The 10,464-nt window shown below is 48.8% G+C and overlaps 1 protein-coding gene and 1 non-coding gene across 11 annotated transcripts; both read left to right on the forward strand.

The window, feature by feature from the left end:
• The first annotated feature begins 872 nt into the window (after window positions 1-872).
• On the forward strand, window positions 873-9,154 carry MAGED2 (MAGE family member D2). Of its 10 annotated transcripts, none has more exons than XM_081793769.1 (13): window positions 873-994; window positions 2,502-2,575; window positions 2,968-3,423; window positions 4,024-4,332; window positions 4,451-4,514; window positions 4,770-4,849; window positions 5,373-5,467; window positions 6,174-6,253; window positions 6,347-6,389; window positions 6,721-6,783; window positions 7,907-8,021; window positions 8,412-8,830; window positions 9,020-9,154. In XM_081793769.1, exons 2-12 carry the CDS (start codon window positions 2,531-2,533, stop codon window positions 8,820-8,822), a joined length of 1,761 nt encoding a protein of 586 aa, XP_081649895.1. In that variant the 5' UTR covers window positions 873-994; window positions 2,502-2,530; the 3' UTR covers window positions 8,823-8,830; window positions 9,020-9,154. The 10 variants fall into 10 exon arrangements, with proteins under 10 accessions (XP_081649895.1, XP_081649892.1, XP_081649901.1 ...); XM_081793766.1 differs by lacking the exon at window positions 873-994 and adding an exon at window positions 1,442-1,615 and having other exon boundaries at window positions 2,502-2,552; XM_081793775.1 differs by lacking the exon at window positions 873-994 and adding an exon at window positions 1,442-1,615 and having other exon boundaries at window positions 2,502-2,552; window positions 8,412-8,507.
• On the forward strand, window positions 7,616-7,751 carry LOC145714785 (small nucleolar RNA SNORA11). Its single transcript, XR_014136992.1, has one exon. It is a non-coding gene; the product is annotated as a small nucleolar RNA SNORA11 (small nucleolar RNA).
• Window positions 9,155-10,464: the final 1,310 nt, after the last annotated feature.

Raw genomic sequence — 10,464 nt, forward strand, 5'->3', positions numbered from 1 at the left:
GAATATGTAAATGTAAATACTGAAGCCAAAAAAGTGCTTGAAAAAAACACGCATTTTGTGATAAAAGGGAATTGTGATAAAAGGACACTACATAATAACTAAATCCTTTTGTATAGCAAAGATTATCATCAATAACATGAAAAATATTTGTTATATATGTGACACATAAACGTATGAGAGACATTGTTGGTGGGAACATTATTCCATGTACCTTTTGAGAGTAAGTTGACAAATTTTAAATGGAAGAGTTTTTGTAGCATTCGAGTCAGCAAAAAATACTGTAAAGAACAACAAAAAAGCCCAATACAGACATACAAATACAGGATATTCCTTGTAGTGTTGCTTATAATAGTAAAGGGAGGGGAAGACCATCTAAATGTCCATATCCATGTATCGTGAACCTGGACTGGTTAAATAATTATGGACTATCTATGCAAGAAAAGACTATGCAACTGTTAAGAAAAATGTGCACTACAGAAAACTGTTTAGAATATATAACTGGAAAAAAACCCGGGTCACAGAACAGGATACCATTTGTGGGGAGAAAACCCAAATAGTGTATGAGTAGAAAAAAATGAGGAGGGATGTATATCAAACTGTTAACAGTGGTTATTTCTGGGAAATGAGATGAGTGGCCTTTCATTGGTATGTTACATATTTCTACATTATTTGAATTTTCACAACACATTACCTTTGTAATAAGAAAAAAATAAAGATATAAAAATAAATAAATTCAATGAATGAGTCGCTTTGAGGGGGTGGTTTTGGTTGGAAGGGCTGCAGACCGAGCCTGGTACAGTGGCATAAACACGGGCTTTGGCGTCAGACAGCCCTGAGCGGGGCCCCATTGCCCCTCCCCCAAGGAAGGAGGGGGGGTGGCAGGGGGCTGCGGAAAGGGGCTGGGCTGGGCTGGTTGCAGCTCTAGTCCAGGAGGCTGAGACTTTGAGAGGGACTGAGAGAGGGCAGACGTATTTGGGACTTGCTCGAGGACCAGGTAAGGGGCGTTGAGATTTTGGGTTTCCTGGCAGCCAGTAGTTTCAGCCCCCTCGAACCTATAGCCAGGTAGGTGGGCAATCTTTACTGCACCACTGCAGCTGAGGGAGAGATGACCTGGAGCTGGATGTAGGCAAAGAAGACTACTGAGAGTAGTAGGCGGTAGGACTATGGGTCAGAGATTAGTGGGGGAGACGGGGGGGAGAAGAAAGGGGAACCGGACTTGTTGGGTGGCTGACTGGGAGTATGGGGGGGGGGCATTGAGGGAAAGTGTAAATCCAGAGAAGAAAATAGGAAATGCAAAGAAGGGTTAAGGAATACTAGGGAAGGGGGTGCATAGGTAACGCGGAGGAGGGTGTAAGGAATGGGGATAGGGAATTCTGTGGGGTAAATAGGAAATGTGAGGGGTAATAGGGAGCAAGAAGCAAGGCTGAGGGAATACGGGGGTGGGGGGTGATAAGGAATGAGGAGCAGAGAGGGGGGAAGGGCAGACTGGCTGCGACAGAGGCCCCCTAGGGAGGCGGAAAGGGGCGGGACCATTTCCGGCCTGGAGCGGGGAGGGCAGTCTAGGAGTTTTGGAGGGGCTTGGAGAGTGGACGCACTTTTCTTTAAGGAGAAGGAGGTGAGCTGCGGGGCCCAGCTCTCGATCCGCTGTCCAGTAGGGGCTCTGTGATCTATGGCCCCACCCTCTGGGATCTGGGGAAAACCTGCTGTAGGGACCGGATCGTACCGGATCCATCCGGATGGGAAGGGAGGGGACTGGACCCGATTTGGCTGGGCCCAAGATGGAATCACTGGCTTCAGTCTGATTTGAGGAGGGGGTGTATTAAGGAAGGGGCGGAACCAAGATGTGCTTTGCCCCTGGTCGGAGGGGGCGTGTTGTGAAAAAGGGTGGGACCGGGCGGGAGGTACTGTGGACTTGGGGTGGGTATGAGTAGGGGAGGGGCTGGGACCACCAGATACTGCGATAATTTTAGAGGGAGGCCTGTTGGGGAGGGGGCGGGGTGGAGTGGCACGGCGGACCTAAAGAAGGGCGTATGTTGGAAAGGGTTGTGGACAGAGGCCGGACCGTTGCGCATGCGCACTATGGATCTCTAGGAAGGGGCGTGTAAAGGGCCAGCTTGGAGACGGGGGAAGATGCCGAGTGCGCATGTGCACGGTGGACATCAAAAAAGAGCTTGTGCTGGGAAAGCGGGTGGGGCTGAGGTGGGCCCTGCAACGAATGCGCATGCGTACTGTTGGCCTGCGGCTGGGCGGGGGGTGTATTGGGAAAAGGGGCGGGGTCCCCAGCTGCCGCGCTGGCACATCTTCCTGGAGGAGGGGAGGGTGCGGCTGCAGAGAATTGAGATCTAGACGCTCTGGATTACTGAATCTAAGAACGTAGTCTTTGGGGGTGGGGGAGGGGTTTGGGATTGGGGCCCTACAGAAAGTGAGGATCCGTTTCCAGGCAGAACTAGAGGGAGGACGTTCTGGAGGCTCCCCTTTTCACCCAAGCCTTCTCTCCTTAGGCTCAGCTCTTGCCAGGCCAACTTGAGACATGTCTGACACAAGCGAGAAAGGTACGGGTCCAACCCGCTTCCAGGTAAGGCCTCCTTCCTTCTTCTCCTTTGCTTCTTTTCTTCTCCAACCCCTGTTGCTGCTTCAGTTCCCTTGGCACCACCCCCCCATCCTTGTCCTTTTTTACCCACTTTCCTGTCTGGGTGCCCCTCCCCCCACTCTGTAGAGGGAGGGAGGGAGGGAGGGAGGAAGGAAGGAAGGGAGGGAGGGAGGGAGGGAGGGAGGGAGGGCAGGCCAGCCATTCTTGTGCCATCACTTCCTGCTCAGAGGAAAGAGAGTCCTTGTGGGTTAGATGGGCAGAGCACATCACAAGTAGGAGTTAGTATAGGTCAGAGAAGTGAGGCCTGGAATTTTGGAGCCACTTGCTTACTTGGGGGTGGGGAGAAAGTCTGTGAGCTTTCCTGCTTCCTCTTGCAGGCTGAAGCTTCAGAGAAGGACAGTGGCTTGAAGATACAGAGCCTATTGACAGTGACCCAGAACTCGGAGGTCTCAGAGACACAGAAGACATCAAAGGCACCAGAGGTCTCAAAGGCCACAGAGGTCTCAAAGACTCCAGAGGTTCGGGAGACAGCTGCCACTCAGGCCTCACCTACCACTAAGCTGACTGATACCCAGGTTCTGGCAGCTGAAAAGAAGAGTCTAGCAGCTGACACCAAGATACAGAGTGCTGACCCTCAGCCTGTGACACTGCCTGCCACTGAGACCAAAAAGGTCAGCTGTGTGGCTAATACAAAGGTCAATATAAAGGCCCTGGAGCCTGAGGATCCTGCCTCTCAGGCTTTGGCAGATGAACCTAAGCCTGAGGGTGCAGCTGCTCAGGTTCAGGAGAATCAGGATACTAGGCCCAAGGTCAAGGCCAAGAAAGCCAGAAAGGTAAGACTTCTGTAATCACCACTCTTCCCTTTTCACTTCTCCCAGTTAGTTCATTTGTTTTGCAAACATTTAGAAAGTTTCCTGTGCTCATCAAGGCTGTGGGGGACAATAAGAGAAATGTGATACAATTTCTCTCTGCAGAGAGTTCACAGACTCATGGAGAAATAAGATAGTACACATAGCTGCAATCTGAATATAAAGCAGTTTGTATTTACATAGTAGCTACCATGTGTTAGACCTTGAGCTAGGCACATTCATACGGGTTATCTCATTAAATCCTGAAAATAATACAGTTTTATAGGGAAGGAAGCTGAGTCCCAGAGAGGTGGAATGACTTTTCCAGGGTGGTACAAGCAGAGCAGTGGTGGACATAGGGAGAGGAGAATCCTCAGGCCCCATCCTTATGTTCCTTCTGGCCTGGTGAAGAGATGAAACTCCTGCCTGGAAGTCTGAAAAACAAACCCAAGACTCAACATGGCCAATATCTAGTCAGGCTGTTACTATATGGGTGGGATTAGAGGAACCTTCTGGAAAAAATAGGATGAGGGAGAAGGAACATCTACTTTATCTGACAATATTTTTCTCTCTCTATTAATGCAGGTGAAGCCTCTGAATGGTGAAGAGGATGGCAGCAGTGATCAGAGTCAGGCTTCTGGAACCACAGCTGGCCGAAGGGTCTCAAAGGCCCTAATGGCCTCAATGGCCCGCAGGGCTTCAAGGGGCCCCATAGCCTTTTGGGCCCGCAGGGCATCAAGGACTCGGTTGGCTGCTTGGGCCCGGAGAGCTTTGCTCTCCCTGAGATCACCTAAGGCCCGTAGGGGCAAGGCTCGCCGCCGAGCTGCCAAGCTCCAGTCATCCCAGGAGCCTGAAACACCACCACCTCGGGATGTGGCCCTTTTGCAGGGGAGGGTAAGAACCCTGTTCTCTGTACTTTTCCTTATCTACTGCCTTGCCTTCTTTTTCTGCCTTCCCCTCAAATCTTTTGCAAACATATTTTGATCTTTCTACCTTTTTTTCCCTTGTCCAGGCAAACGATTTGGTAAAGTACCTCTTGGTTAAAGACCAGACAAAGATTCCCATCAAACGCTCAGGTAGCGTCCTGCTAACCCCATCCCCTAAACTGTGCTCTCCATTGCCCACTTTCCCATGTGCTGAGGGCATTCCTTGCCCTTATGCTCCTACCTGTGTACTCCCAAAGTTCTAATTTGGCAGTGCTAGCATCTCTATTCATTATTTCAGAACTGTTTGTGCCACCCATAGCAGGGTTGTTAAAGGGTCTTTAGCTTGGGTTTTGGGCCACCTGGCTTCACTTCAGCTCAGGTGCTCGCAACATTCTCCCCTTGCAGACATGCTGAAGGACATCATCAAAGAATACACTGATGTGTACCCTGAAATCATTGAACGAGCAGGCTATTCCTTGGAGAAGGTGAAGTGGCAGCCGTGGGGGATGGATGCAATGGGGAAGCATTGAATTAAATAAGTGTACATGTGTCTTCTGGAGGTGGGACCGCTCACTAATTCAGTCCCATCACTGTGTGGGTGGGTAGATAGTAGCCTAAGGAGGGGTATAGACTAGCCCAGGGTCACATAGCATGTCTGGCAAAAGCACAGCTAGGACCCAAGCCACCCAACTTAGTCCTGGTTTCTGTCTGCTGCTGGAGATGTCATGTAATGTATTTCACATGCTCACCTCTTTCCTTCCATTCCCCATTCTCTGTCTCCCTAGATTCCCGATAATCTCAGAGATGATGCTGATAACAATAGTACATTTCTTACCTGTTTGCTGTGTGCTGATCACTTAACGTTTATGTACATTATCTCACTGACCCCTTCCCCCTATACACACACACATGCACACCCACACGCCCACATACCTAGGTACACGGGGAGCTGTGGGATGCCCAAGAAGCTGAATTTGTGATCTCACAAGCTGTTCTCCCCATCCATAGGTATTTGGGATTCAGTTGAAGGAAATTGATAAGAATGACCACTTGTACATTCTTCTCAGCACCTTAGAGCCCACTGATGCAGGCATACTGGGAACGTAAGCTGGGAAAGGGCTGGGGTGGGAGGGAGGCTCTGCTTCTGTCTATGGCACTACCCCATCCCTGTCAACTCTCCCCACATTTCCTTAGAGAGGCAGGAAGACAGGGCCTGAAAAGCTCCTCTTTCAGTTCACACATAGTTGGAGCCCTGCACATGGTAGTGGTGCTTGATTATGATTGAATGAAGGTGTAGAAGCCTGAAGCAGTGCATTCCTACTATCAGGTTTTCTGTTTTTCCAGAAGCTTCCCAGGAAAGTAGACCTGTCATTGCTTGTCTCTTCCTACTGGCTTTGGTAGAGTGGTTCTCAAAGGAAAGTTTCCTGGTGTGGGTAAATCATGATGCTCACAGGACAGGAACATCACTGGGGCTGTGCCTAGAATTTTCTTGGGGCAGAGGGATCTGGGAGAGAAAGGTGGGACTCACGCTGGCTGGGTGCCTGGGTTGTACCAGGTTTCAGGCATTCTTCCATCCTCTCAGCAACCTGAGGTAGGGAGGATTGGATTTTCCCATTTTACTGAATAGGATACTGAGGCTCAAGAGTCTAAGTGCCTTGCCCAGGGTCACATAGAGCTTGAAGCATAGACTGGGCAGAATTCTCTCATGTCTGAGGAATCTGGGAGAGGCTAGCCTAGTGAACTGACTGGTGTGTTTTTTGCAGATGGCTGCTGGACATAAACCTCCTCTCTACCCTGTTATTTTCCTAGGACTAAGGATTCACCAAAGCTGGGTCTCCTCATGGTGCTTCTTAGCATCATCTTTATGAATGGAAATCGGTCCAGTGAGGGTGAGTGGCTGGGCATGCAGCTGAATGGGTGGCCACAGTTGGAATTCCACATGTTCATTTTCTGTCCCTGTCTCTTCTTGCCTCCCCTTGCAGCTGTCATCTGGGAGGTGCTGCGCAAGCTGGGGCTGCGCCCTGGGTATGATTGGGCTCTTTCAGTGCTTGCTGTCCATGTTGTCCTTTGACAAGAGAGGAGTCCCAGGATTGCATCAGTCTGGTGGTCTGGTGGAATAGATGGAAGTGCTAGTAGAGGGTCCAGGGTTCTGACCTGGGTGGATGGGGAAATGTTCCCAAACTCTCTGCCCCTGTCTCACTATCTCTTGGGCTTCTGTGGAGTTTTCCTCTTGTGCTAACAGTCTCTTTTCCATGTTGAAAATGCCTCTGCATACCTCTGGGAAGTGCCATATCTGATTGATTGATTGATTGTTTGATTGATTGACTTATTGATGGATTTTTCTTTCTGCTATCAGGATACATCACTCGCTTTTTGGGGATGTGAAGAAGCTTATTACTGATGAGTTCGTGAAGCAGAAGTAAGTGTGTGTCTGGTGATGGTGTGTTCCATGTGTTTTGCCTGTTTTCAGAGCTGAGTGATTAAGCTATACTGCGTGTGTGTGATTAGGCATGTGTATATGTGTGTGTGTGGCAGATGGTAGGTAGCTTATTTCTGAGATAGTGAGAGTGAGCAGGAGGACACATTTCCTGACCAAAATGTACTCTCACTTATGCCCTCAGTGTAATTCTTCAAGGTAGGGATTGTCATTACCAATGTTGTGCGTGTGAGTAAACTGAGGTTCAGAAAGGTGAAGTAATTTGCTTAGGGGGTTGCACAGGTAGCAAATGGAAGAGTCATATTTAGGTACTGGCCCCAGTGCCTTGGTTATTTTTTACTGTGCTAACCAGGGCTTTATAGAAATTAATGTCCATAAAGAAATGCCATAGAATCATAGCTTTAAGCAGCCAAGTACTATGCTGGGGGCTTGACTTGTGCATCTCATTTCATTTTCATAACTACCGTATACCCAGTATAGGTGCTGCCATCCCATCCCCATTGTCAGTTGAGGGACCTGGGTCTCAGAGAGTGGAAGTCTGATTGTGGCCCTGGCTGGTAAGGGGCCCATTTGGTCACGGAGCCCTCTTGATTTTCTAGCCAGAGCCCATTGTGTCTGTGGTTCTTAGCACATGTGCACTCACACAGAGACATTAGCATGCACCTGCATGTGTGTGTGCGTACACACGTACACACACACAGTTGGGAGTATGCACAAAATATGCTACTCTTGGTGGACTATTTCTTCTCTTTATAGTCATTTTCTATGGTGGACTGTCCCAGGGCTCCCCAGGTTACAGACATGACCCAGTGGTGGGGTGTGCTCAGAGCAGGGGCCCTGAAGAAATGGCTCCTCTGTTTACAACACACCCAGCAAGAATCTGGGTTCATTGTGACAAAGGGCACGGGCACAGAAGTTGTGGCCTTCTTATGAGCAGATACTCTACATGTATCTCATCTTGCACCTCCACATGGCTTCTGGGCAGGACCAATGGGATAGGGCTCCATATTGGAAGAAAAGTTATAGTATATAGTGGGGATGTCCAGTCCATACATGGGTGGGCTGTGGTTGTCTTAGACATAAAGGCTTTCAACCTCTTTTCAAGGTACTTGGACTATGCCAGAGTCCCTAATAGCAATCCCCCTGAGTATGAATTCTTCTGGGGCCTGCGCTCCTACTATGAGACCAGCAAGATGAAAGTCCTCAAGTTTGCCTGCAAGGTAATTGGATCGCTGCCCCAGCTTGGCATATCAAGAGCACGGGGTGCTACTGGCTAAAGTAGGCTGTGTGTATAGCAGCCTGCAGCTCATACATGAACATTCTGAAGCCTCTGTTAATGTGCCATTTATCTGAATCATTTAATTTGTACAACTAACATCATTACCCTATACCAGATGAGAAAACTCAGACTCACAGAATTTATTAGATAACATGTCCAAGGTCACAGAGCTAATAAGGGTCAGAGCAGGGATGGAATGTTAGGTACGTAATTACTGTAGTATTTATTATATTGTTATTATTGTGTAGGGCACATAACATGGTGCCTAGCATAAAGTAGGTGCTCACTTCTTAGATTCTGATCCTTCTGATGGTTGTTATTTCTGTTTCAGGTACAAAAGAAGGATCCCAAGGAATGGGCAGCTCAGTACCGAGAGGCAATGGAAGCAGATATGAAGGCTGCTGCCGAGGCTGCAGCTGAAGCCAAGGCGAGAGCTGAGATTAGAGCTCGAATGGGCATTGGGCTTGGCTCTGAAAATGCTGCTGGGCCCTGCAACTGGGACGAAGCTGATATTGGACCCTGGGCCAAAGCCCGGATCCAGGCGGGAGCTGAAGCTAAAGCCAAAGCCCAAGAGAGTGGTGGTGCTAGCTCTGGTGCTAGTGCCAGTGCTAGTGCCAGTGGTGGCTTTGGTGCCAGTGCCAGCCTGACTGCTACGCTCACATTTGGGCTTTTCGCGGGCCTTGGTGGAGCTGGTGCCAGCACCAGTGGCAGCTCTGGTGCCTGTGGTTTCTCCTATAAGTGAGATTTCAGGTATCTACTTAGACTGGGTCTGGACAGCTTGGGCCTATGGGGTTGGGATGAGGAACTGGCTGGTTATAGGAAGGCCAAGGTTGCAGGACCATATGGAGCATGTGGGAAAACCCCACGATTAGCATTTTATTCTTTCCCTTTTGATGGTTATCAGTTGACTTTTTCAATTTATTTTACTTGTGTTTTCAGATATTCCTAATCCCAGCAGTCTTTCTCTTCGAGCCAGGGTGCATCCTCAGAAACCTACTCAACACAGCACTCTAGGCAGCCACTATCAATCAATTGAAGTCGACACTCTCCATTAAATCTACTTGCCATTTCTGAGTTTGTTGCTTTTTTTTTTTTTTGGTGGGCTATCACATTTTGGTATGACATTTAAAAATGGAAGAGTTTCTGCCTCAATCTATATTTATTGGATTCAGGGGAGCATGCTTAGCATGCTTCTCTGGGATAACTTGGGTCCTAGCTGTAGTCTGCAGTACAGGCAGGATTGCAGTGGGGTGGGGAGTCATGAGGATTGTAAGCACAGAGGACAGACTTTGAAGGAGTGAAGTGGGAAAGTCTGGAGCAGAAAGCAGAGGTAGGGGAGACTGGGCATCAAGTATAGGCTCTCTTTTTGAGAAATGTGGATGAGACAGGGAGGAGAGAGATAGGTACTCAAGAGAGATAAGGGAATAAGTGAAGATTTTCTTGGGAAAGGAAAGGGAAGTTTAAGCAGGCAGGAGCCGATAGGGAGATGTTAGAGATTGACTCATGTAGCCCTGAGGAGGTAACAGTGTAAGGCCTGGGATAAGGGACTGTCAAGAAAGGACTTGGAGAGGGGACTGTGGAAAGATGACAGGCATTGGGGAGGCCCCATTGGAGGATGGAGCCCATGATTTTTGGGAGACCTTTCCTCCATGGCAAGGTGGTCAGTAATCTTGGAATCAAGAAGATTAGTTCGTTTATCTCAAGATTTGGTTCTGGAATAAGGACGCAAGATCAAAGACCGTGACTATGTGGGTCTGTATCTTCATTACTGTGTGCACGGTGCCTGACACAGTAGATACACAGAATGGTGGAAGAGATGGATCGTGGGACCCAGGGAGGCTTGGGGAGGAAGATGAAATTAGGAGACAGTATAGGAGACTTGAAGCCTATGAACAGGGCAGAATGTTAAAGAAGTATACCAAGTATCAAGTGCCTGCTATATGTCTGGCAGTGTTCTAGGTATCTGCGAAGAGGTGTTGACAGAACTGGAAAGATGAACTAGGGCACTAGTCCTATGGTCAGACAGTCGGATGATTGTATTTAAGAAGATAGAGCAGACAAAGTGATGGTAAGGCCCAAGGAATTGGTGCTTAAAGGGGAGTGAAGACACTTCCTAGAGATGAGGGAGGGGTCAATAGGCTGGGAGAACAGGGTGTTGGTTGGGTTATTCATGTGGACAGTGAGATCACCAGGGATGGTGGCAGGAGTTGCAGTAGGGAGGAACACTTGGAACCATGTGCCAAAGTACACTTGTGTGGTTGAAATTGCCCTCTCAGCTACACTGCCCACTAAGGGATAGGGCCCTCAGACAATCCAAGATCCACCTTCACCCTGTTTGGGAGAGTATTTCCCTGGACCTTTCTCCAGGAATCCTCAACCCTCTA

The sequence above is a fragment of the Panthera onca genome, chromosome X, assembly GCF_046562875.1.
Source record: "Panthera onca isolate mPanOnc1 chromosome X, mPanOnc1 haplotype 2, whole genome shotgun sequence".
NCBI lineage: Eukaryota > Metazoa > Chordata > Mammalia > Carnivora > Felidae > Panthera > Panthera onca.

Bases quoted from the DNA above. Each gene is read 5' to 3' on its own strand.
- MAGED2 (XM_081793766.1), top strand. From the start codon at position 1,457: ATGAGGAGCAGAGAGGGGGGAAGGGCAGACTGGCTGCGACAGAGGCCC. The intron at 1,616-2,501 runs GTGAGCTGCGGG...TTCTCTCCTTAG, and splicing joins TTTTCTTTAAGGAGAAGGAG to GCTCAGCTCTTGCCAGGCCA. The intron at 2,553-2,967 runs GTACGGGTCCAA...TTCCTCTTGCAG, and splicing joins GTCTGACACAAGCGAGAAAG to GCTGAAGCTTCAGAGAAGGA.